This window comes from Topomyia yanbarensis, chromosome 1 (assembly GCF_030247195.1).
Source record: "Topomyia yanbarensis strain Yona2022 chromosome 1, ASM3024719v1, whole genome shotgun sequence".
Taxonomy (NCBI): domain Eukaryota; kingdom Metazoa; phylum Arthropoda; class Insecta; order Diptera; family Culicidae; genus Topomyia; species Topomyia yanbarensis.
Window position 1 is genome coordinate 61,428,712 of NC_080670.1, and position 25,054 is coordinate 61,453,765.

The 25,054-nt window shown below is 39.7% G+C and overlaps 2 protein-coding genes across 2 annotated transcripts; one reads left to right on the plus strand and one right to left on the minus strand.

Annotated features, from left to right (window-relative positions):
• The first annotated feature begins 1,225 nt into the window (after positions 1-1,225).
• Positions 1,226-2,535, plus strand: LOC131677746 (holocytochrome c-type synthase). The gene is made up of 4 exons (XM_058957767.1): positions 1,226-1,275; positions 1,336-1,378; positions 1,494-1,735; positions 1,795-2,535. The coding sequence occupies exons 3-4, from the start codon at positions 1,496-1,498 to the stop codon at positions 2,386-2,388; spliced, it is 834 nt and encodes a 277-aa protein (XP_058813750.1). The 5' UTR covers positions 1,226-1,275; positions 1,336-1,378; positions 1,494-1,495; the 3' UTR covers positions 2,389-2,535.
• A 217-nt stretch (positions 2,536-2,752) lies between these two features.
• LOC131677747 (uncharacterized) lies at positions 2,753-22,300 on the minus strand. The gene is made up of 4 exons (XM_058957768.1): positions 21,526-22,300; positions 4,193-4,609; positions 3,471-4,122; positions 2,753-3,403 (listed from the first exon to the last, which is right to left on the minus strand). Exons 1-4 carry the CDS (start codon positions 21,670-21,672, stop codon positions 3,018-3,020), a joined length of 1,602 nt encoding a protein of 533 aa, XP_058813751.1. The 5' UTR covers positions 21,673-22,300; the 3' UTR covers positions 2,753-3,017.
• Between the last annotated feature and the right edge of the window lie 2,754 nt (positions 22,301-25,054).

Consider the following 25,054-nt stretch of genomic DNA (forward strand, 5'->3'; position numbering starts at 1 on the left):
AGTGTTCCCATGGTCTCAAAACGATTTGTTTGGGTTCTAAGATAAAGTTATTTGCGGCTTGCACTGACTTTGTTAGTTCTAGGGTCAATTTTCAATGCCTAACGAGCATTCATTGTATGTCTCTTTAGAACGGTTCACATACCCACCGTAAAATTTTGCCAGATCTCAAATTGTTTCAGAATGTGTTTTAACCAACCTTACAAGTTGTGGAACAATTTAAGCTTAGCTTTATACAGAGTGTTTTACTTAAATACACAATCCGGAACAATACCGGTGTATTTGGGCCAAGGCAAAACCAGATTCGTGAATATGAACCAGAAAAATATGTAGTTATTTTGACTTCAAAATATTCCAAATGAGAAATCTTTCAAGAGTTAAAACCAAAAACGAATAAAAATACCAAATCGTTCACCTTTAACAAATAAAAAAAAATGTATATTTATTCTAGCATGCCACCGAGCATGCTCAGAACAATCAATCTTTTGCTTAGCATTCTCTGAGCATTTACTCAAGATTTATCACTTTATTCATACGGAATCAGATGTTCGAAAAGCAAACGCTCAAATTGAGAAAGCAACTGTCAAAGCAAAGTTTTATTCATACCAACCTGAGCAAACACTCAACGCAGCTGCTCGACTGCTCGAATCTTAAAAAGCTGAGCAAATGCTAGTTTTTATTCATACAGCTTGTTGTTGTATCCCATTACTTTGATATGTATGTACCCGGGGCAATATGTGTCAAACTAATGGGCCTAGCATATGTAAGAGCGAGATAATAAATTATCAGTGTTAGCAGCGACATGCGACCTCTAGTAGTTAGAAGAATAATAAGTGCGCAGTGCAGTAAGAATCCAGTTTTAGTGTCACGAGCAATATCGATTACATGTCGTTTTCGATTGAGAACCTAGAAACTAACCCAGGTTAGTTGCTTCAAACATACGTTTTGAGTGGAACTGAGTTGGTTTCTCGCCGCTGGGTGGTGCGAGCGAACCCGAAATATTTTTCAGGTTAGAGCCTAACCCGGTTTTCAGTTCAGTGGCGCATAACCTAGGTTCGAAACTGGCTTCAAACAAACGGTTTGACAGCAGTTAGGTCCGAAACTGAGTTAGTTTCTGCTCAAGCGAAAACGACATGAATAAAGTTCTCCGTGCATTTCTGACTTAATCTTTCACATACAGAGGGCTATTAGCAAATACCACATTATGGCAACTCTGGAAACACATGTCAAACATACGTGCGGGTCCTTTTAGCAAAAGACGAAGACAACACCGAGGCTGTAGGCCCAGGCAGAAATTTTCAATTTTATCGCTTCTAATATTTTTCTGCCTTATTGTAGTAAACTTTACACATTCGCCAGCGTTGTCTGCCTTCATCGTCAGGTAAGTAGTCATTCATAAATTTCCGTTGATACTATTTTTCGATACTTATTACCAATTATGTAACTTTTCTACTTCGGGGAAGTTTAAGAACCTACAAGTTTTTTTCCAATTCCAGCAATGGGCAACACCGTGTCAGCAGCTGAGTTCATGGCATCCAATATTGTACATGCCGAAGCGGGAGCACTCCCTAAAGGACATCCTCCTATCAGTAGCAGCGAGAGTAAATTAGCAGAAAATGCAATTCCCCCACCAGAGTGTCCAATGCATCAGAAACAACAGGCACCTAAGGAAAAGTCGGTGCTCGTGTCAGAGTGTCCCGTCAAGCATGATAACTCCGATATAAATCCACTAAATATGGTACTTTCTAATATCGTCCAACTAACATATCAATTTGTAATGGAATGATATATTTTCAGATGCCACCGATGAATCAAAACCCAGCCCCAGACCAACCTTTTCCTCTGCCTAAAGATCGTCAGGTATCGACTATCCCAAAGGTTACAGAAGATGGTCGTCAGGAATTCTGGGTTTACCCCAGTCAACAAATGTTCTGGAACGCCATGCTTCGCAAAGGCTGGCGCTGGCAAAAAGATGATATCCAACCGAAGGACATGGATGACATCATTAAAATTCACAATGCCAACAATGAACAGGCGTGGAAGGAGGTACTGAAATGGGAAGCGCTACATGCGCGTGAATGTGGTAATCCCAAACTGAAGAGTTTCGGTGGAAAAGCGACAGAGTACAGCCCTCGGGCGCGGATTCGACACTGGATGGGTTATGAACTGCCCTTCGACAGACATGACTGGATTGTCGATCGATGCGGAAAGGATGTCCGCTATATTATTGACTACTATGACGGCGGAATGGTTGACGATAAATACAAATTCGCCCTGCTCGATGTGAGACCTGCCATGGATTCTGCCGGAAATATCTGGGACCGGATGACGGTTGCTTATATGCGGTGGAAGTATGCATTCGAAGGTAAGATCAAGGAATTATCCAGTTAAAAACGCGCCGCAGTTGTAGAGGCATAATGTATCTCGGTACCAAATATTGACCGGTTATCCGCACACAAGTGGCATAATTACTCGACAAATTGAACCTAAATAAAAATGTTCAACATTTACTTTCGCAGTTGAAGTACAACAAATAAATAGATTCTTTTAGCCGTAGTTTATCACGAACACCAGTATCACATTGAAGCATTCAAAATAATGTTTGTGTGTCTTATGCAGAGAGTTTTTCGTGAACTTTAGAATGAACCGAATTTTTATTCTATTTTGCGTCTTTCGTTTGATAGTTAATGTTTTGAAATAGAGCTTAAATGCGTTCTTTCAATAGATGAACTAGCAACACAGTTATTTATTGCTGTTTATTAAGTTTGGCAATTTACACAAAGAGGCCTAAATATACTTACCAATTACATCTAGCTCATCATACTGCTTTCCGTCGCCTAAAGTTTATCCATAATTGTAAATCTTACAAACTAGTCCTCTTGCTTAAAACCCCTAGGATCCTGCGCTCACGTTGCTACACAATTTAAAAAATATATATATTTTAGGGTTGAGAATATCCGCACTGTATTCTTAAGCTTAGTTTTTCTTCCATTGTTTTCGTACCATCTGTCATCTTGCTTCTATTCATTAGTCGAATGAAGAACTACGTGGGGGCGTATAATTTCCTCAATGTCCATCGGCATATCATCCTTGCCCACGTCGTCATCAACGACTACGCCACCCACGACTGCCGCATGGTGTACATCAGCGTCCACAACAGTTGTCACCAGTTGATCACTACCGCTGCTATTCTGTTGGACAAAGTCTACAATCTCTGCCGTGGACAAATGGTCTAGCGACGAGCTGTGACTAACCGCGGTGCTCGAGACAGCGTCGAGATTCCCTATCGCGTTACTGGTACCAACGGAAGATGAAGCACCGCCACCAGTTACAGTCGCCGTAGCTGAATTGCCTAGTGCCGGACCAACTACCGAGTGCGTATTGATACTGTTGCTGCTGCTGCCGCCTGAAAAATGTAATTACAAATATATTACGAATAACACATTTTCAAAAAAGTACTGTAATAAGCTTACCGACTGCAGCTGTAAGTGTGATTTGTTGCAGTTCTGTGCCTGCATGTAAACTTTCCTCGCCATCGGAACACATGAGGACGCCGTCGCTGCCGTTGGTTGGCTTGCCCGATATCATTCGATCGCGCAACGATGGTTCATGATTGTGCGGGTTACCGACTTCTTTTACCTTTTGGTAATCCTCGGTAATGTGCAAGATTGCCTGGCATCCTTTGCGCCCATTCCAGGCACATTTCCACGATGCAATACCGTTACGAATCTTCTGCTGTGTGCGGAAGCGATACCCATTGAAAATCAGGAACGTCTGGTAGCCATCTTTTGTTACGAGCTGATAGTGATGGCGTTTCTGGCTTTCAACATCGACCAACCAACCGTCGCCAACAAGGATGTCGTTGGAAATTTTCCTCTTGCTAGGTTGATCCTTTGTTTTGCGCTTCTTGCTTGCACCACCGGTTGTGGCGCTTGTGCCAGATGTTCCGGGAGTCTTCGTTGGCTGAGAAACAACTGTTTGTTGTTGTTGCTGTTGTTGCATCTGAGGCTGCTGCTGCGTTTGTTGTTGCGGTGGTGTGGGCATTGGCGGTTTAGTATCTTGCGGTGGATTATCCGTTACCGACACTGGAAGTCCATGGTTGTGCTGTCCAATTTCAGCTACGACCTGCAGAATAAATAGGAATACATACAATTAAATTTACGAAACGTTTGTCATTAGATGCTTCACTACGAACCTGAACGTTTTCGTCAACTTGGATCATTGCCGGGCACTGAATGTCACTACCGGATGCAACGCAAATCCAGATGCCAAGTTGATCGGGTGAAGCAGTGAAGAGTTGCTTCTTAAATTCGATAATGTTACCATTGAGCGGTGGTCCGCCCTCTATACTGATACGATGTTCGAGTGTCATCTGTTGATCGTCAATAGTGGCCAGGTCCTGGGAAGCCCCGTTACTGCCGTTACTGTTGGATACCTCTTCCTCCGGTTGCATATTGACCACATTGTAGATTGCGGTCTGCTCGACCGCTTTTCGCTTCTCGCGGAGAAGTGCGTCGTTTTCCTTGCATTTCTCTTTGTAATCGTAAAACTCCTCCACGGATGTGACGCACTTGGCGCATATGTACGAGTTGTAGTCGTCGTCGAACGTTATCTAGGTAATTAAAACATGAATACGATACAGTCAAGTACTTGTCACGAAGAAACAATATCATTTCCCACACAAAAAAACGGAACGGTTATTTTTGTTACGAGACTACTCTTTAACTATATATATTGACTTAATCGATTCTTGGAATATGTTACGTATAATAGTTTTTATATTTTGGCGAACAGTCCGCTCTAGACGGATCTCTTGAATGTCATTTTACCGCAAGGGGCCCGGCGGGCACAATTACATTTAGATATGGTGGATTCGGTGGCTGATAATAGCCTATTATCAAACTATTGTTCATTTCTGTCTGGCTTAACATTCGTTCGATTTGCAATAACACCAGATAGCTCTAAGCGATTCTGCAACTTTTCTCCGGAAAACGTTCTTCAGAATATGATGTCGAAGTTTTATCCCTAGAACGCACCAATTTCCAGAAATCACAGAACGAAGTCCCAAAGATTTTCTTCCTTGACAAACATATTATTCCAAGAGCACCTGCAATAGAATAAAAATCAAATTGACCACGTTTTAATGAACGAAAAAGTGTTTCCCAACTTCACAAACGTTCATATCTACCGCAGCGCGAACTTTGTTTCGGACTGCTAGCTGCTAGCGGACTGGATATACTCAAAACTATCGACGGAACACAACAGTCGCCAATAGGGTCGCCGCCCCTTCGGGTTTGACGCGGAGGCTCCGATTTTTGGGAGCGATCTCCAGGCCTCTGGGATCTATTTCAATTTTTCCGGGTCTGGTGAGATGTTGTACAATTTTCTGTTTATAGCAATGAATTTGTTTTTGCGCAATATATTTAAAAAGCATAATTAGTGCATAAGTTTTATTCCCGACAGACCCTTTGTTTCAAGGCTGCCAAGATGCATCTACCAAGTATTTCGGATCTACTACGAAAAACAAGGAAAATAAATACAAAATATACGTAGTTCATCCACGTAGTTACAACTACAACTATTCCACTATTGAATGATATTACACCAAATGGTTTCAAATAGTTTAAAAAGCTGAAATTCCTTCAATTTCACCAAATCACATGCATTTCACTGTATCTGATTCTTTACATGCAAAAGTGACCGGTGCTATTGAGTTTTTGCGGTTAGCAGGGGATGTGAAACTCTACTCCTAAAAAAACCGAGTACACTGTACACAAATAATAGTACAAAGCACTGTACGGTGAATATGAGTCTAATTTAATCATTTGGAAGGTTCCAAATGAAACTGAACCGTCTCTATCCAATCGTAAATAGATATTTTTCGATCATCTTGATGTCACCCTCAATGTGGTAGCATATTTTTAGCAATTTACAAATTGGGACATCTTTTCCGAAAACTTGGCGACTGAATTTCTTGGATATTTTCCAACAATTAGTCAACTAGACCACGTCGTGGGTACGACAAACTCACTCTTAGTAGCATCCTACGAAGAAGCTTGTCCACTTCGTACCGTTGAATCGACTAGGGAACTTAGGGACTTCTTAGTGGAGGGCAAAGCTTGAAAGAATGGAGAAGGATGTGAGAAGAGCTTGGAATAGGCGTCAGCTTGATGACTCCAGGGCGTTAAGGTCAGCTCGTAGTGCATATAAGAAATGTCTTAGATATGCAGAGCGGGCTGACAGGCAAAACCTATTCGCTAATGTCTTTAGTCTGAGCGACGCCAGCAGGTTAAATAAAATTCTCGCAAAATCGAAAGATTTTCAAGTGAACTCCTTAAAAACCAGAGATGGTGTTTATGTGACGGACGAGCGATGTTCTTAATTATCTCTTCGAAGCACACACTTTCCAGGTTGTATCGATCCGGAGCTGAACAAAGTTCACAGATCCCATTCTAGTGATTCACACTCGTGGACGTTAGCACGCACATTGGTTACCGCTGAATTGGTCAAGTGGGAAGTTAACTACTTTGCTCCATACAAATTGTGATGTAGATTGTGATGACCCGACAGAAAACAAAAATTAATTGATCGAGAAGCGTCTCACTCTCCTCATGTCCTATGTCCATCGTATGTCCATATAACCCATGCCAGGTGTCCATCTTTCCCATCCCAGTTGTTAAATGTCGATTTTGTGCCTCTTTTTCACAACCATTGTAAACATCTACATGTTTCAAATTTTATTGGTATAAGTTACTATATTGATGGAACTGGATCTCAAATTACGGTTTGAGTGCAGTTTGCGAGCAATACATCAATCGATGAGCCGAATTTGCTATTTAACATTGACGTGTCTGTCTTGGGCACAGTTCCCCTATGATCGAATATTGACAAACTTAACATATTATTCCAATCGGAAAAGTTACTTAGGTTCTTTTTTTAACATTTCTACCTGAATGGCATTGATAAATATCTTTCCAACTCATGAATGCCAATACAAGCGGTAAATAATGGCATGGTTTATGCCATTGAGAAACAGATTTTCAAAAGAGTAAGTAGTAAGTAATATTTGAATATGTTTGCACTCACTCTGGCTGTAAATTCTGTTGAAATATATGCACCAGGCAATTTCCATTACAATATTATACATACAGCGTATCGCTATATACACACTCAGTCATAGGTATTGAGTAGGGCAGACGATCAATCGCTAGTGCAACAGAACGCTCAGTTGTTAGGACAGTAAGGAGAAACCAATATTGTCATCAACTATTTCTGCGTTAATACAAAGTACATATTAAAAGAGATATAGTGTTTATTTCGTGAATTCTTATCACAAGGTTGTGGGAGAGTATTTTGAGTGAGTTTTCACTAGAATACGTTTCCCTTCGCTTCGTTGGTTATCTTCACTTCGGTGTTTCTGGTAAGTTGGTCGTAGAGGTCTAAGAGGGAATTCCTCTAGGTTGTTCGACATTCTCCTACCATTCTACTTTCAACAGGTTATGGGCCCAGGAGGCATTATGGAGAATAGAGCTCGACGTTCATTGGCATCATTGTTCAATGGTGAAGAGAAGTCGTTTCCCTTCTGGAAGGTTCGGATGGAGCAACACCTTAAACATGGCGGTTTGTTGCACACATTGGAAAGAACGGTTGCGGAGGAAGATTTTGCGGAACCGGTGGCAGGCGCCACGGCGGCATATGAGAATGCTCGCAAGAAGAAGCTTGATTTGCGCATCCAGCAGGAAGATGCTGCTTTAAACGAGTTGTGGACGGCGCTGAATGACGACTCAATGAATCACGTGCTTCAATGCCAATCTGTTAAGCAGGTCATGGAAAAGCTGCAGGAAGTTTACCAACCACAGGGGGCGATTTCTATGACCGGATTACGGTCAAAATTATATTTGTTGAGCAACCAACGATTCCAGACTGAGAGATCTGTTTGCTGCTCATCACGACATTGTGCGTCAGCTTGAGAGCATGGGAGAGGCAGTGGATCATATGGAGCAAATCCGTACACTCCTTGTTGCCATCCCCGAGCAGTTCAAGCATTTGCTGGGCGCGTTGTCGGTGATAGGTAAGCAGGATCTAGAGACAATGTCACTGGAACAAATTAAACGTATATTTTTGGATGCTGATGAGACTGTACCAAAAGAAACCGGGTTGCCGTCGTAGACAGCCTTCATTGGAAAGAAGGTTGGGCAGAATTAAAATACGAAGCGCGATGTTCCTGATCTGAAAACGCAGATTACTTGCTTCGAATGTGGCAAAGCTAGCCACAAACGTCGAAATTGTTTCCAGCTGAGAAAGAAATTACGCAAGGAGAAGCAGTCAATCAACAATCTTGCCGGTGAAATTTCAAATGTGGCATTGATGGCTCAAGTTGGTGTTCCTCCTATGGTCAGCATTCCTATCCATCAGGATAGTTCTACTGTTCCCGATGTTAATTCTATTCAAACTTCTCGCGAAGGTTGCTGGAGTAAGTGATAGGGTAACAGCGGTAGATCGCCTGAACGGTTTTAAAGTGAGGATTCCCCTAGAACGCATAAATATGGTTCGCGTGAAGCAGATTGAGGAGGATAGGATGAGGGACAAAAGAATTCAGGAAACGTTGTTTAATGAGTTGCCTGTAACATGGCCTTTTTATATTGATGAGTACGAAGCGATTGTTACTGCTCAATTTCATTCGAGAATTTCCATGTTGAGGTCAAATGGTCGGTGTTAAGTCAGACCGGACTAAGTCACAAAACATCAAAAAATGAGATACAGGTCGGACTCGATTATCCGGGGATTTGAAAAAAATCTCACCCCGGATAATCGAATCACCCGGATAATCGAATCAAACTTTTTTTTGCGTTATTTCATGAATTTAAGCTTCATTCGTGGAGAAATTGGAAATAAAATGACTAGGGCAAACTTTCCTATTATGGTAAATGTAAATGTACCTATTTTGGCCCTAGTCGATTTTTCAGACTTTCAGGGTGTGATTTGTATTTTCAGTTGGTTTTCATTTATTATTCATATTGGTAACGAGTTAACGATATGTATCAGTTGTTTATAGCTATTTGTACAAGAATTCTAAGATAAACTTTTTAATAAGGTGTGTCTTTTGCAATACAAATCAAACTCGATTACCCAGGGCTTAGATTTTACGAGGTAACTGATTCGATTACTCGAATACCAGAATACCAGGTCGTCTGTTTCTTGGCTCCAGTTTAATTTACGTGGAGTGTCACATATCACAGCTAACATGTCTAGTCATTCTAATTAGAAGAGTGCGTGTTGCGCACCCACAAAGAGATCCTTGTCCTTGTAGCATCATTTAGTTGACCAATACTAGATTGTCAGGTAATAACTACGCGTGTAGTCTTCGCAAACTGTCCCACTCATACTTGTCACTAGCGAAGGACTACCAGGTTCCCGGGCGCCTCAGCGAGAAGTACTGCTGGCGCCCTCTTTACATAGCCTATCATCCATCTTTGCTTGAGCTACCCAAGAATTGAAATCACCTCCAGTGACGGCCGGGTCTCTTTTCATAATCTCGTTAACCATTTCTTGGCCGACTTTTTTCTACCGCGTATAGGGTCCCAAAAATATTTTTCCTTAAAACTGTTGGCGTCACGAAACACGAAAAAACTGGTTTAAGAAAGATAGGTGCTTCTTTTGCAGCTGCTCAATATTTACCTTCCGATCTAGTCCAATTGCACGAAAAAGGTAATTGAGGGCAATCTAAATTAGAAAATTTTAGCAGTTTTCAATAATATTCCCAGGCTACGAAAATATTCTAAAATTTCATTTTCGCCATTAACAGAAACTACCCCTGGCAGCACTGCTTCAGCGGAACCCAATCAGATTAATTGTAATAACTTCTGTTCTAATGCTATTATAATAAATATTATGACTTTTCGTGCTCAAATGAAAGATCTTAGTCACAGTTATTAGCCTTACTTGACGTTGTGTAAACCAAAAGTTATAGTCATATAGAAACATGGTTGTTCATCAACCAGAAGGGCACGAACGGGTTAAAGATGCTATTGGAATTCTGAGCAGGAATCACTTATTGAAGGGGATAATGGGAGAAGAGCAATATTGTTTGTATCAAAGTCCACTGGAACTCAAAGCAGGATATTCATCAGAACATTACACCGGATTCCAACGATAATAGGACCATGATTCTATCAGTATCTGGAATACAGCATAATCTTCAGCGGAATTCTATCTTAAGAAAAATTCTACTAGACATTTAAGAAGCTTTTCTTTAGAATCCTGCATCAAAATTCAGAGAAAAAACCGTAGAAATACGGATAAATATTGAATCGAAGTTCTGAAATAGACTCCTTTGGGATGCTAAGAAAACTTCAATCAGAATCTTGAAAAGTATCCAAACAGAATCCTGAGAAGCATGTCATCATTATCCCAAGAGATGCCAGAAATCGACCGAGCAATGTAGGTATAATGACGTTTTATGTGGCCTACTGTAACCAATTTATTACGAGTAAAATGTACTTTTAGTGTAAAATTAAAAAGTTACATATTTGGCAATATTGGCATTAAAAACTTTTCATTTTTTTGGAATCCCTAAACAAATCTTTAAAAAAAATATCTCACTGATTGATTCTAGTGCAAACAGAAGCAGAGATATAATCCGAAGAAAAACATTTTTTAAACAATTTGTTAAAATTAACCGTTATGTGTCCAACAAAAAACACCTATAACAGGCCAACGAGGGTACCCAGGTACCCACAAATTAAAATGCTCATTATAACTATAGCTTCCTTTATCCGATTTTGACACTTTTAGATATTTTAGATTCAGAAACTCGTCCACTTTTGGATTCTGTAACATTGAACCGGATGAATGGATCTGGTTCTTGGTAATCCGGATTTTCCGGAGTAATGTTCCAGTACTAGGGTATGATGTGTAAATTTAAATAATGCCCTAGCAAAATGAGTGTCAAAACTCTTCAAATTGTCTCGGAAGTCTGTTATTTATTGTTACGGGACCCTATGGTAATATGAAAAATGGAATTGGAATGGAATGGCCATTCACGGCCCTACGGGAACCTGCTCCGGAATGTCCGTTCCGGGGTGAAATCACCAAATGGTTCCAATACCACGAGCTACAGCCTATTGATGCTATGCCAAGAATTTTAATACCCATTTTGCAAGTATTCCATTGAAATTCACAAATAGTATCTAAGCACTGGAACATGCTTCCAAAAATCCAGATTCCCGGGAACCGGTTGGAATAACCCGAATCATTTTTACCAAGACTAAAAGTGGATGAGTTCTTGAATCCAAAACACCCAAAAGCATCAAAATCGGTTGGAAATTACCTCAGTTATTGGCATTTCAGTTTTGGGGGTACCCGGGTATCCACGTCGGCCTGTGACGTAGTAAAAAATTCAGGGGCCCCTCCTCACTCCCTTCTTACTACATCAAAAACATTATTATCCCAAAAGCTTGACTTAGTGAAGTTCTAAGATGTCACAAAGTTTCAATTTCCAGCTACGGATAAAACATCGAAATTTCATTATTTGTAACCTAAAAAGGTATCCGGGTACCGCGTCGGACACATAACGGTTAAGAGTGTTCCGAGTGTTTAAACGACACAACAATTTAGGTTATTATATATTGGCTCTTAATGAACAATTTCTTCAAAACTGGTTCCAATCCATGAAGGTCGATTCCAAGTTTTGTTTTTTAAGTCACTTTGCGCGGAATAACCCATATATAAGCTATTTTTGAGGTAGGTTAAAATTTGAGAGGAGGTTAACCCTAGACCCCCCAATTGCCCGAAAAAATGTTCTATTGACTGCAATGATCGAATTAGCACTATAATAAGACATTATAGTTGAAATTTGATTTTTTTTCAAAACACCCGGATAATCGAATCATTTTCCCCGGATAATCGAATCACGGATAATCGAATCCCCGGATAATCGAATCCCCGGATAATCGAGTCCGACCTGTAATGATAACACTGGATAAAGAATTTCGTCAGTTACATTCGACTTTTGCCAGATTTGAAATATGTAACAATAAACAAGAATTATGGCAAAAATTAGTTTCCATTCATAATGTAAAGGATGCTGCGATTCAAACTTTAAACTCGTTTTTCTCGAAATCAATGTTTTGTCACTTAGTCCGGTCTGACTTAACACCGACCAAATAATGGTGGCGAGTATTTTGGTAAAGAATTCATGGCGTTTTGAATTGGCAAAGGGATTCAGATGATACCTACCGCACCATATACTCCTCAACAAAACGGAGTGAGCGAGCATATGAATCGCAATCTGATGGAAAAAGCTATAACTATACTACATGAAAGTGGGATGCCGAATGCCTTGTGGGGAGAGGCGGTTTATGTCTCTGCTTATTTGACAAGCCGAAGCCCCACAAATGCATTACCTAAATGCAAAACGCGCATATAAACAAGGTGCATCGCAGAAAACTGGACGAAAAGAGTAGGATTTTGGTTATGGTCGGGTACAGTCCGAATGGTTTTCGTTTGTGGGATGATAATAAGAATAAAATTTTCGTTCCAAGAGACGTCATTTTTGATGAAGGAAAATTTTACTTTGATAAGAAAAAAAATAGGTCGAACGAAAACGTAAAGGAGAATAAAAGTGCAGAAAGAAGTGATGAGATGCTTGAGCAAGTTTTAACGAAATCGCTAGAGGTATCTGAGAGTCAAAATGAAGAAGTAAATAATGATGAAGATGAGGTTTTCTTAGAAGCGGAGGACGAATCTGAAAATGAATTTGAACATAGTTTCGAAAATGATTCTGTGGATGAAATAGAACCTGAAGTGTTACGTCGAAATCAAAGATCTCGAAGAGCACCTAGTTGGCATCGAGACTATGCTATTAATTTTGAAAGCAGTTTCTTTGTTGCAAATTTTTAAGAAGTTCCACAAAATATTGAAAATTTAATGAAACGTGATGATTGGCCAAAAAGCTGCTATCGATGAAGAAATTGCTTCTTTATTGAAAAATCAGACATGGACCTTGGTGAGTGTCATTCCAAAGAGAAGGCGACATATCAATTCCATGTGGATATTCACAATAAAGGACGAATCTAATCGATACAAAGCTAGGCTTGTTGCAAAGGGCTGTTCGCAACGCCCAGGATTGGACAATGGCGAAATCTTTGCTCCAGTGGCCAAAATGTGTACAATACGAACAATGAAATTGAAAGCAATGGCTGTTAGAAATAATTTATTAATTCATCAAATGGACGTTAAGACGGCTTTTCTTAATGGGTCATTAAAAGAAAAGATGTTTTTATGAGATTACTCCTGATATGGATGGAAATATAAAGATGTGTAAATTAAACAAGTGTATCTACGGGCTTAAACATTCCAGTAGAACATAGAATTTAAGGTTCAATGAAATTGTTACTCAGTTGGGTTTTAAAAGGCTTGAGTCTGATACCTGTCTTTACATTAGTGTACATCATGGTTCGTATATCATAATATATGTTAATGACGTACTTATTATTGGTAAAGATTATAAAATGGTCTAAAGACAATCTTTCCAAACGATTCAAAATGAAGGATTTAGGGGATGTTCATAACTTTCTTGGCTTCTTTCGACGTGATTTTGAATCGGGATGGATGATTTTGTCTCAAGAGATATATTTTGAAGATTCTAAATAAATTTGGGATGGCTGATTGTAAGCCGGTCTCCACTCCAGTGGATTCTAGCATGAAATGAGGGAAAACTATTGGACAACAGACAAGCGCACCATTCAAGGTCTTGCTGGGTTGTTTACAATATTTAACATTAATAACATTACGTTTGCGGTCAGTCTTTTTAGTCAATTTCAGAATAACCCGGACGATTCCCACTGGAATGGACTTAAGCGGATTTTGAGATATTTACAAGGCACTCGTAGTCTATGCTTGGTCTATCGGAGGATGATCCCGTATACATCGAGAACGGCGCAGTAGAAGTTCGTGTCCATGATTTGGCTACGCGTACCCCTGACAGCGTGATTAAAAAATCCTTGCAAAAATACGGAGAAGTAGACTCCGTTACACATGATACATGGAGGAATTTTTTCCCGGGCATCCCTAACGGTGTTCATGTGGTGAGAATGCGTGTGACCAAGCCAATTCCCTCATACATAAGCTTCACAGTGTTAGGAAGGGACGATGCTCTCATTCAACAGACATCACTAGTCACGTACCCAGGGCAAATTCCTACGTGCCAGTTTTGCACGAAGAAGCTGCACCTCGGAAAACCTTGCGTAGAAACTGTAAAGGGAAACTTAACCAATCCAACTGAAATCAGCCCAGAACCATCTTACACTAAACCCCTAACAGCTGAAAAACCAACATCTCCGGATCAAGCACCAACAACCAGCAACAACAACAACGAAACGAATGCCGAAAAATACGAACATACAATAACGACCGATAAGAGTAAGACACAAACTGGAACATCTGACCGCGAGCAGCAGGAAAGTAGTACGGATGAGGACATGGACATGAACGACAACGCGAAAGAAGACAAACGGATCGAACCTCAAATTGCAGTGGACAACACTGGCAATATTTCGCCCCCTAGAAAAAGGATCTCAACACGCAGCAGAAAGCTGCGTCCGAATGAGACAAAAAATGTAACTTAGTTTTTTATTTATTGTAAAAAATGAACAATCGGCCTCGTCGAGCTACCGCATTTGGGCCTAAATAAATTTAATAATTATAAAAAAAGGAGACACTTTTGGGATACGCTGATGCGGATTTCGCCAATGACGAGGAAGATAGGCGGTCGATATCTGGAAGCGCATTCATGGTATTCGGAAATCTGGTGTCATGGGGAACGAAGCGGAAACAACTCGTCTGCTTATCGTCAACGTAGGCAGAGCTGGTTTCTCTTTGTGTAGCGTCGAAGGAAGGAATTTGATTGTCGAAAATATTGTGTGAGATTGGTACCAACGTTGTTGGTACTTTCACAGCACCATTCACAATATTTGAGGATAACATACCGTGCATAAAAATTGCAGAAGAGCCACGTGTCCACCAGCGAACTAAACATATTCACGTAAAGTATGTTTCTACGTGAATAAATTCGTAATGAATTTGAAGTCGATAATTTTAAAATCCGTGCCTTCAGAAAATCAACTAGCAGATGCACTTACAAAAACAAAGTTTTCAAACATGATTAAAATGTTAGGAATGAAAATTGAGGGGAAGTGTTGAAATATATGCACCAGGCAATTTCCATTACAATATTATACATACAGCGTATCGCTATATACACACTCAGTCATAGGTAGTGAGTAGGGCAGACGATTAATCGCTAGTGCAACAGAATGCTCAGTCGTTAGGACAGTAAGGAGAAACCAGTATTGTCATCAACTATTTCTGCGTTAATACAAAGTGCATATTAAAAGAGATATAGTGTTTATTTCGTGAATTCATATCACACGGTTGTGGGAGAGTATTTTGAGTGAGTTTTCACTAGAATACGTTTCCCTTCGCTTCGTTGGTTATCTTCACTTCGGTGTTTCTGGTAAGTTGGTCGTAGAGGTCTGAGAGGGAATTCCTCTAGGCTGTTCGACATTCTTCTACCATTCTACTCTCAACAAATTCTAGTATCGAGTTCTCCAAGAAGAAATAAAAGCTGGTTTTCAATGAAGTGTTATCCAGCTCAACTTCAGCTTCTAAACATTAAGCGTATGAAGACTGTTTCTTCTCTAACTGTACTGGAAGAGGATACATCAGCTATCGGAAGACTGAAAGCCAATAATCGATTAATTTTTTGAGACTTTGTAGGCCCTATGTTGATCGTACCATTGTGCTGATCGTGTGTTTACCACTGAAATACAATTTTTAATTTTTCACTGTAAAACCCCGTTGTTTCACTAAAATTGTGTGTCATCCTTATAAATTGATTATCAAGAAGTGCCTAGTGTTTGGAGTTCACCTTGATTTATCACACTACTTGCAATTAAGAGCGATTAAAAGTCGAATTTGGTAAACAGCAATCGCAATTCGCATTGTTCTACTGGCTTGTTTTTGGCACCGACAGTACCAGTTAGCAGCTTCCCCCTCTGCTCTGTTTTCATCAGCCGCGAATCTGAGCAAAGCAAGGATGAAGAAAAAACTGTGTGGAGAATGTAATTTGCCAATAAACGAGCTGGAGCCTGTACGATGTGGCTTTTCTGACGCGTTCTTCCACATTAGTCAGCAATGCTGTGGATTCAACAACCGTTCGAACAGGGATCTGTTTGCGCAGGGAAAGGCAATTTTCGTTTGCTGCAAATGCAAGGATAAGTTGAATGGTCGAAGTGTTTTTTCCTACATCAACGATGCAATAGAATCGCAGCAGTCTCAACCGTCAGACTTAAATACTCTCTCTGCTCAAGTTCGTCAACTTTTCAACCTGATTGAAACGCTTAGTAAACAGGTTCAAAATATCGCAGTTGAGCGCGCTGTTAGTGGACCACCAAGCGATTCCAACTGGCCTAAATTAGGTGTTAAACGGCGCCGCGGTAATAATGGACAACCCGTGCAAGCCTCTGCCGAGCGTGGAACGAAGTCCATTGACTTAAGCGATTTGTCAGTTCCGGTCGTTGTTACTTCACCACTACCACCGAAATTCTGGCTTTACTTGTCCGGTTTCTAACCAATGGTAACAGTCGACGATGTTTAAAAAATTGTGGCTCGCTGCTTGGATGTGACCGATGCTGTTGACGTGGTGCGTCTAGTTGCCAAAGGAGCGGACGTTTCAAAAATGTCGTTCATATCGTTCAAAATTGGACTGGATCCTATCTGGAAGGAACAATCGCTCGATGCTTCAACTTGGCCAAGTGGACTTCTGTTCAGGGAATTCGAGGAACAGCCTAAAAACGCGTTTAAGATGGAATGTTTACCCCTTTTATCAACGCAGCAGTGGGGAACCAGCAATCATAACTGCAGCTTCGAATTCACGAGAAACAATAACAAGCATTGAGGAAGCCCCTGCGCCTCCCGACCCATATGCGCACTCCGCTAACATCCTTCTATATAATCATTCTGTTCCTGAGGTCGGTGATGGCAGAGGGGGCTTCCAGCCTGTTATCCCAGGCAACAACGCTGCTTCAAGTAGTCTCCGGATATACTACCAAAACGTACGCGGATTAAGGACCAAAATAGATTCATTCTTTCTGGTGATTTCGGAATCCGAGTACGACATAATCGTCCTAACGGAAACCTGGTTGAATGATCAAATCTATTCCGCACAGCTGTTTGGTCATCAATACGCCGTTTTTAGAAATGATCGGTCCCCTTTGAACAGCCGTAAGACTCGCGGCGGAGGCGTTTTGATAGCAGTGTCGTTAAAACTTAACGCTTATATTGATCCCGCAACCATCTCCAATACGCTCAAACAGTTGTGGGTCGTTGTTGATATACCACAAAACGCACTCAGTATCGGTGTTATATACTTTCCCCCCGACCGAAGATTTGACGCAGTGAGTATCAATGAACACGTAATATCTTTGGGTTCGATATCATCACGATTTAACCCCCACACTCCTGCTATTCTATTTGGCGACTGTAACCAGTCAAATCTTCACTGGTGTATCTCGGAGGGAGACACACCGTATATTGACTCACCCAAATTAATTCATTATTGAATCGAAACGAACGCCTGTTGGATCTCGTTCTCGCAAATGATATCGCTCTTCCGGTCACTGCAGTATCGGCACACATTGAGCCCCTGATTGATCTTGATGCTGATCACCCTGCTCTTAGTGTTGCATTCAATGCCCTACTCAAATTGTCTATGAAGAGCCTTCCATCTCGAATTCCCTGGACTTTCGTCGAGCCGACTATGCCGCATTGAAAGATACGCTCTTAATCACCAATTGGGATTTTATTGAATCGGCCACCACTATTGATGAAGCAGTGGAATACTTCAGCGCCGCCTAAACTGCCTCCGCAAAAACCACCGTGGTCGAATCCAAGATTACGCTCTTTCAAGCGAGCGCGATCTGCTGCTCTTCGAAAGTATTGCAGTTCCAGGTCGCCATATTTTAAACGACAATTGAACATCACAAGCAACAGGTATCGTCACTACAACCATTTTCTGTACAATCGTCATGTTAAGCGCACCGGTGAAAATCTTCGTCGAAATCCAAAACTTTTTTGGTCGTTTGTCAACTCAAAAAGAAACGAAACTGGATTACCATGCTCCATGTTTTTAGAAAATTCAACTGCCTGCACTGAAAGCGAGAAGTGTAATTTGTTTGCGATGCACTTTAAGCAAGCATTCCTCGATTGTTCCGCCACTTCGATCCAGATAGAAGAAGCAACGTGAGAGATGCCTCGTGATGTATTTGATTGCAATATTCCAGATATAACAGAAGACATGGTAGCGTCTGTTATGCACAAATTGAATCTATCGTTTGCTGCTGGTCCTGATGGTATTCCATCGTCGGTGCTAAAGCGCTCTGCAGTCGCTCTTTGTAATCCACTGGCTAGGCTGTTCAATCTCTCTGTTCAGTAAAGTGAGTTCCCTACACACTGTAAGTTTTTCCACTTGTTCCCAGTTTTCAAAAAAGGCGACAAGCGTAATATTTCCAATTACCGAGGAATCACTTCTCTGCGCGCCTGCTCAAAACTGTTCGAAATAATTGTGAACGACACTCTGTTCGTTCGCTGTAAGAGTTATATAGAAAGTGAACAGCATGACTTTTTTTCAAAACGCTCAGTATCTACTAATCTTATGCAGTTTACCTTGAACTGCCTACGGACTGGATTCAGGATGGCAAATCGATGCGATGTACATGGATCTGAAGGCGGCATTTGATCGAGTGGATCATGGGATTCTCCTTAAAAAACTGGAACTGCTCGGTATATCAGTGATGGCTGTGGCTTGGTTCAGGTCATACTTGACGAACCGTTCTGTACAAGTTCAAATTGGATCGACAACATCAGAATCTTTCTCAAACCGATCCGGAGTTCCACAAGGTAGTAACCTCGGTCCGTTTGCTGTTCTCGCTTTTTATAAACGACGTATCCACGCTGCTTTCACCGGGCTGTCGCTTCTTTTATGCGAATGACACGAAAATTTTCAAAATCATCAAGTGCCTTTCAGACTGCTTGGAGCTACAGAATATGCTGCATATGTTCGAGGTATGGTGCAAAAAGAACTTTATGTGTTTAAGTATCGCAAAATGCAGCATTATTTCTTTCCATCGGAAAAGTTCGCCAATCGTGTACAATTATGAAGTTGGCGGAAGCCCTCTTACACAAGTAGAGCACATTAAAGATCTTGGCGTCACTCTGGACCGTGAAATGACTTTTAGACTTCACTACGACGATATCCTGTCAAAAGCAAACCGACAATTGGGGTTTATCTTCAAAATTGCAGCACAATTTCGAGACCCTTTATGCTTACGATCATTGTACTGTTCACTTGTACGCTCATTGCTGGAATATAACGCTGTTGTATGGTGTCCTTACCATGCTAATTGGATCGCGAGGTTTCAGAGTGTTCAACGTAAATTTATAAGGTACGCTCTGCGGTTTCTGTCGTGGAGTGACCCAATCAATTTACCGCCATACGAGGACCGCTGTCGGTTGCTAAGAATCGAGCCACTGCACATAAGACGGATCACTTCAAAAGCATCATTTGTCGCAAAACTACTCACGGGCGACATCGACTGCTCTGCTTTGTTGACTCAGCTGAATGTGTACGCTCCTGAGAGACCTCTTCGTCGCCGTAATCTGCTGTTCCTGGAACCACGCAACACGCAATATGGTCAGCATGATCCGCTTCGATTTGCTTGCACGAGGTTCAACGAACTTGCAGAACTATTCGATTTTAATGTGTCGTCCAAGGTCTTTCATCAGCGACTACTTGACCTTTTTAATGTTGTTCGTGACAATTAGTTTTAAGTTTTTTATTCATTAAGACAATATATGTCAGATGAATGCTTCATATACAAATAAACAAATAAACAAATAACTTGGTAATTCCAGTGAAAAGAGGAAAACTGATTCATGTTCCAAATACAGAACTTGAATTATTTGCTGATGCGAAATTGAAAAAAATTAAGTGAAGTTGCCGAAAAACGCCCCAAAGCACGATTCAGCTCTTTATAAACACGAGAAAGTGAAACAAATTCCAGGATAGCAAATTGCTACAGCAATTAAGAGCAAATATAAAAATTTAAAATTCAGATGGAAAAAAATATTAAATATTTTCGGATTCTCGTGGAATAAACTCAAATTCACTCAAACACGTTCTTTGTATTGATTATTATTATCTAAGTTACTGAGAATTATACGTAATTAGCGTTATTCTGCATTAGGACGGATTGATTTTTTGAACGAATGTTATTTGTATTCTCAATAACAACAGCAAAATCAAACGGGCATCGAATTCGCGCTATTTGGGTTTTTCTTAAGAATTTCCAAAGCATTTTTATATGAAAAAGTTATTTTAAAATATGTTCATTCAGTGTACAAAAAATGTTTCGAGCAAACGATCGTTGATCAACTTAAACAGTATTCAGTGAATAAGTGCCGAAATAGAAACTGTCATTGTTAAAAAAATGCGCCTTGGGTCATTTTAAGAAAAAACTGCTTAATTTTCAGTAATAACCTACAAAACTATCATAAAGAAAAAGAAAAAAAAAATTCATGGTCGCGTCAGATATATAATAAACTCCTCACGATACCTAACACTGGCCAGTGCCCAATTTATATGTTCAAAGTATACGAACAAGCGTTCTACAGCAACTATTTGTCCTCACCAAAACCATAATCAATAACACCATTGTGCTTACTTAGAAATAAAGATTTTGAATCTTTTTGAAGCGAGTAGTAGTTACGGAAAACATGGAAGAAAAGCAACAATTTCCTAGGATTTTAGTAACAGTTTGTAATATTAATTATTGTTTTAAAAAGAACACTAGATGCGCTTTACATATTAAAGAACATGATGGCAGCATAACCTAATCTAATCTATAATTTTTCAGGATCTGAGACATACTTATTCTACATTACGACGGATTGATTTTTCGAACTAATGTGATCAAATCCGACCTATATTTGATTTTGCTGTCGTTATTAAACATACAAATCACATTCGTTTGAAAAAGCGATCCGCCTTAATGCAGAATAAGCCTGATTATAAGAAACATCTGTATGCTCAGTAACGAAATTTCCGAAACCAGAATTGGTCTACATAAAAACAAGGTCTATACCTATCCTATGTATCCTTTCTGGTATTTACTGTTTGTTTAGGCGGTGATGCCACTTGCAAAATAAATTAATCATTTGCATGATACTGTAAATTCGCCTTCTCCCCAACTATCATTGAACGCATACTGCTAGTATAGTTATAGTAAATAATCCCAATGTTGACCAACAGATACTATTCCCAGCAAGGTTTATCAGAAATATAGTTCAAACTTCAATTAGAAAATATCAAATAATCTGATAATTGGACATAATACTAAACAATCCTCCCTCCCAAATACGGTACCAACGATCGTTTACCGGTATCAAGAAAAAAACAATACATCTACTCACGGCCACGGTAAGACAGTCCATAATCTTGATGAGCAGAGATTCGTTGTCATTTCCAGCTCCGGGAAAGATTTCGTACAGCTCGATGCCTTGGGTGAAGCACAGTCGACAGAACGGCAATTCCGTCGTTTGTAGTTGCAGCTGCTCCATTGTGATGCCTGGTTGGTTTAAGTACTGTGCGCTGCTGGACAGGGGACTCCAGGGCGGTGCGCCGTACCCATTCAATAGATCGTCGTCGTCGGTCGATGCCCTTTTGCTGAATTCACTAGCCTAAGTGAATACGCCACCTATGTGTGCCAGCAAGTTCACAGCGCGTCTGCTCTGACGAAGAAGGGATATGAGGGAACACAAAACCTCGAGGCTTTTAAGGTTTTTCTTCTCCTCCTCCAGAAACTCCAGCACAGAATCACGATGCTAGCGGTGGTGGCCTCGAGAAAACGAAGCTTCTTTCGAGAAACAAAAAAAATGTCACATCTAGTCGCTGCACACTATTTTCGTGGCCCACACACTCTTCCTTTTCTAGCAAAACTAGCTAAAGAAATATTTCACCAATTTGTTGCAGATCGGGCAAGTTCTTTTTTTCGAAAAACTTATTGATTTTTGATGTGTTTACAAACACAAAACAATTCTGTCAAAAATAAACGGTTCCTGTTCAATGCTTCGCTTCCCGTTTTTTATTGGTCTGGCTACAAATCGGAATGGAAGGTTCTTTCATTCACTCTTTTTGGCTTGTGTTGGCAGCAGCTTGGGCGCAGATCGTGAAGCCATTCGTGGTTTGGTAATTTGACAAACGAACATTGACAGTGCAATTTTGAGCTATTATTTCCAAGGGGCTGCAAAATGTGTATGGCATTTTCAAACTCATGTAATGAATATTTCTAGCCAAACATGTCAAATGGTCCTAAGTACAAATGACTTTCGCTAATAACTTGGCCGTTTATACGTTTGTTACTCAACTCTTAGCAGAATAAGCTAGTCGACATCAGAGTTTTTCGATATATCCTGAAACAATATTGAAAAGTTTTAAGATGACGCCGTAATAATCGAAAGCGAAAGTAAACAAAGAAAAGGCTCTCATTTGCACTTAGGACCATTTGACATGTTTGTCGAGATTTCACATATCCTACACAGGAAAGTTTTACGCAGATAAAAATATGGATTAAATTTAATAAATACAATAATTGGTCGGGAGACAATAAATTTATTTATTGAATTCAATAAAAAAAATTTGTTCCAATAAAAAAATGTTATTGTTCCATTTTTTAATATATATTGCTCGCGTATTTTTTGAAAAGGGCCAATAAGCATACTGTCAAAATTCACTTTGCGAGGAAATTCTGGCCAAACCATCACCGATTATAAATGACAGCAGTAAACGAAAGAGAAAGCTTTTCTCTTTCATAAAATGCTAACGTCCACTCTTGGCGAGTTACGGTTTGTTCGTAATTTTCTCTCAAGCGAACCCAACACGAGCAGAAATATTGGCAATAAACCAATTATTGATCAATATATTGATCGTGTAAAGCCAATTTAAAAATATTGATCCTGTAGAATTCAAATGGGATTGACGTATTGATGCTATCTTGTCAATATTTTTATTGACAATATTCTGGTCTCGTGTAGGGTCCGCTTAAAGTGAATTTTGACAGTATCCCGAATAGAAATGTACAGTAACACAACCATGATTTTCACTGTGACAATACAGTAATTTTACAATAATTTACAGTAAGTTTTACTGTTATGCTACAATACAAAAACAATAAACTTTAACGTTTTCACAGTAAATTTCAATGTAAAATAGACTTTTACAGTGAAAAAGGGGGGTGGTTATGTATCTTAACATTAAAAAAAAATCAATTTTTCTCCATACATTTTTTTCTCGAAAACGGTAAAATTTAATGTGAATGCACTGTATCAGTTTTTTGCTGAACAGTGAAATTTATGGTTGTATGAAATTTTATTGTAAATCTACTGTGAGAACATGGCATCGAACAATGTTGAAACAGTAATAACTATAATATTTATTGTTTTATGATTGTTTGTAGGGTAAATGCTATTGTAAAATTCTATCCGAGATGCTTATTGGCCGTTTACAAAAAAACACGCGAGATTTTATTGAAATTAAAACAAAATTACTGAAATTAAAATTTTTTTTGTTGGAAGCAAAAATTGATTGTTATTGCAATAAAGAATTTTTTTCAGACCAATAAGTTTGTTGTTTGAAGTAATAAACCATAAATGATAGGAATTAATAGCTCATATTTTTTGCTTAAATATGCTCAATTTTTCTGCGCATTGTGCTAAAAAAATCAAAATAAAATTGGATTTAATACAGTTAAAAATCAAAATATTGAATTTGTGCTTTTAGTTTTGACGTAGGACTACGTTTTGGTTTTTCAGTGTAAGCAACCGAGGTGCTGCTGCTGTACATTACCCTGTCAAAAAAAATGCGGACGAACATGGCCAGGCGATTTAAAAAATTTGACGTTTGACTCAACTCGCCTGTGCTAATTGTCCCTCGGAACAAATGCAATTTGCGAATGCGATTTAAAGGCAATTTCAATACTTATACAAATTTTCTGGCGGCTGAAATGGACTTGGTTTTTTTTTGTTTTTCAAACAAGGCGGTTCATGTTTGGTTTAAGCTTAAAATTGTTTGTTGAGCAATTGGTGTGTTTTCACTTGTACTTTGTTGGTCTAGTGCACTTCATTTAGCCAACGAATGTGGAAAATTGTGGAATAGTGTGTATGTATAGTAGAACAATATCTCTGAGCTAAAGTCTTGATGAACGTCAGATTGTGATAAGTTTTGAAATGCAATACCAATTTCACCATTGATTCTTCCTATAATTTGGTGGTGATTACCTAGTATATTGGTAAGTATATGTGAGTAGATAATAAATCCGAAAAAAGCATTATTTTAAATTTTCATATTGGGCAATTAAGGGCGATTAAATGGCGCATTCCGTGGGCGATTTGGAGGCAATTTAAGGGCGGGTTGGGCGGCAAAAAAATGCCGGCGTTAAATCGCCGAAATGTTGCATTTGAAATAGCCCCCTAATTGCCAGCAAATTGAAGCGCAATTAGCGCATCCGAGTTGGCAAATAGCCCCCCTTTAGCCAGCAACTTGCCCTTTTTGACTGGGATTCACATAATGATGCCCTTCGCTGCCCAGTAAGCGACGAGGAGGGTTAAACTAGATGCTGGCGATCGGTAGGCTAATGAAACTTTGTTCTACGCTACCCGACGTTACTTGCCGTTTACTGTAAAAGTAGTGTGGGTGTACTCAAGATCTACACACTGAAAAAAAAACAAAAGGTGCAAGTAGATTATTTCGATTTTCAACTGCAACCTGAATATTGGTCGAGAGACAATAAATGTATTAACTGAAATAAATAAAAGAATAAAATTTATTTATTTTTTTCACCAAAATGTCACTGCTTGTATCGCCCGAATAAAAAAAGTGTTGAAGTATTAAGATTTCTGACAACTGATTTAAAACCACAGATGCAATGTATCGCCAAAGGATTTT

Coding starts and splice junctions, on each gene's coding strand:
- LOC131677746 (XM_058957767.1), top strand. CDS start 1,496: ATGGGCAACACCGTGTCAGCAGCTGAGTTCATGGCATCCAATATTGTA. Junction 1,736..1,794: donor ATATAAATCCACTAAATATG/GTACTTTCTAAT, acceptor ATATATTTTCAG/ATGCCACCGATGAATCAAAA.
- LOC131677747 (XM_058957768.1), bottom strand. CDS start 21,672: ATGGAGCAGCTGCAACTACAAACGACGGAATTGCCGTTCTGTCGACTG. Junction 4,123..4,192: donor AAGTTGACGAAAACGTTCAG/GTTCGTAGTGAA, acceptor TTTATTCTGCAG/GTCGTAGCTGAAATTGGACA. Junction 3,404..3,470: donor CACACTTACAGCTGCAGTCG/GTAAGCTTATTA, acceptor TACATTTTTCAG/GCGGCAGCAGCAGCAACAGT.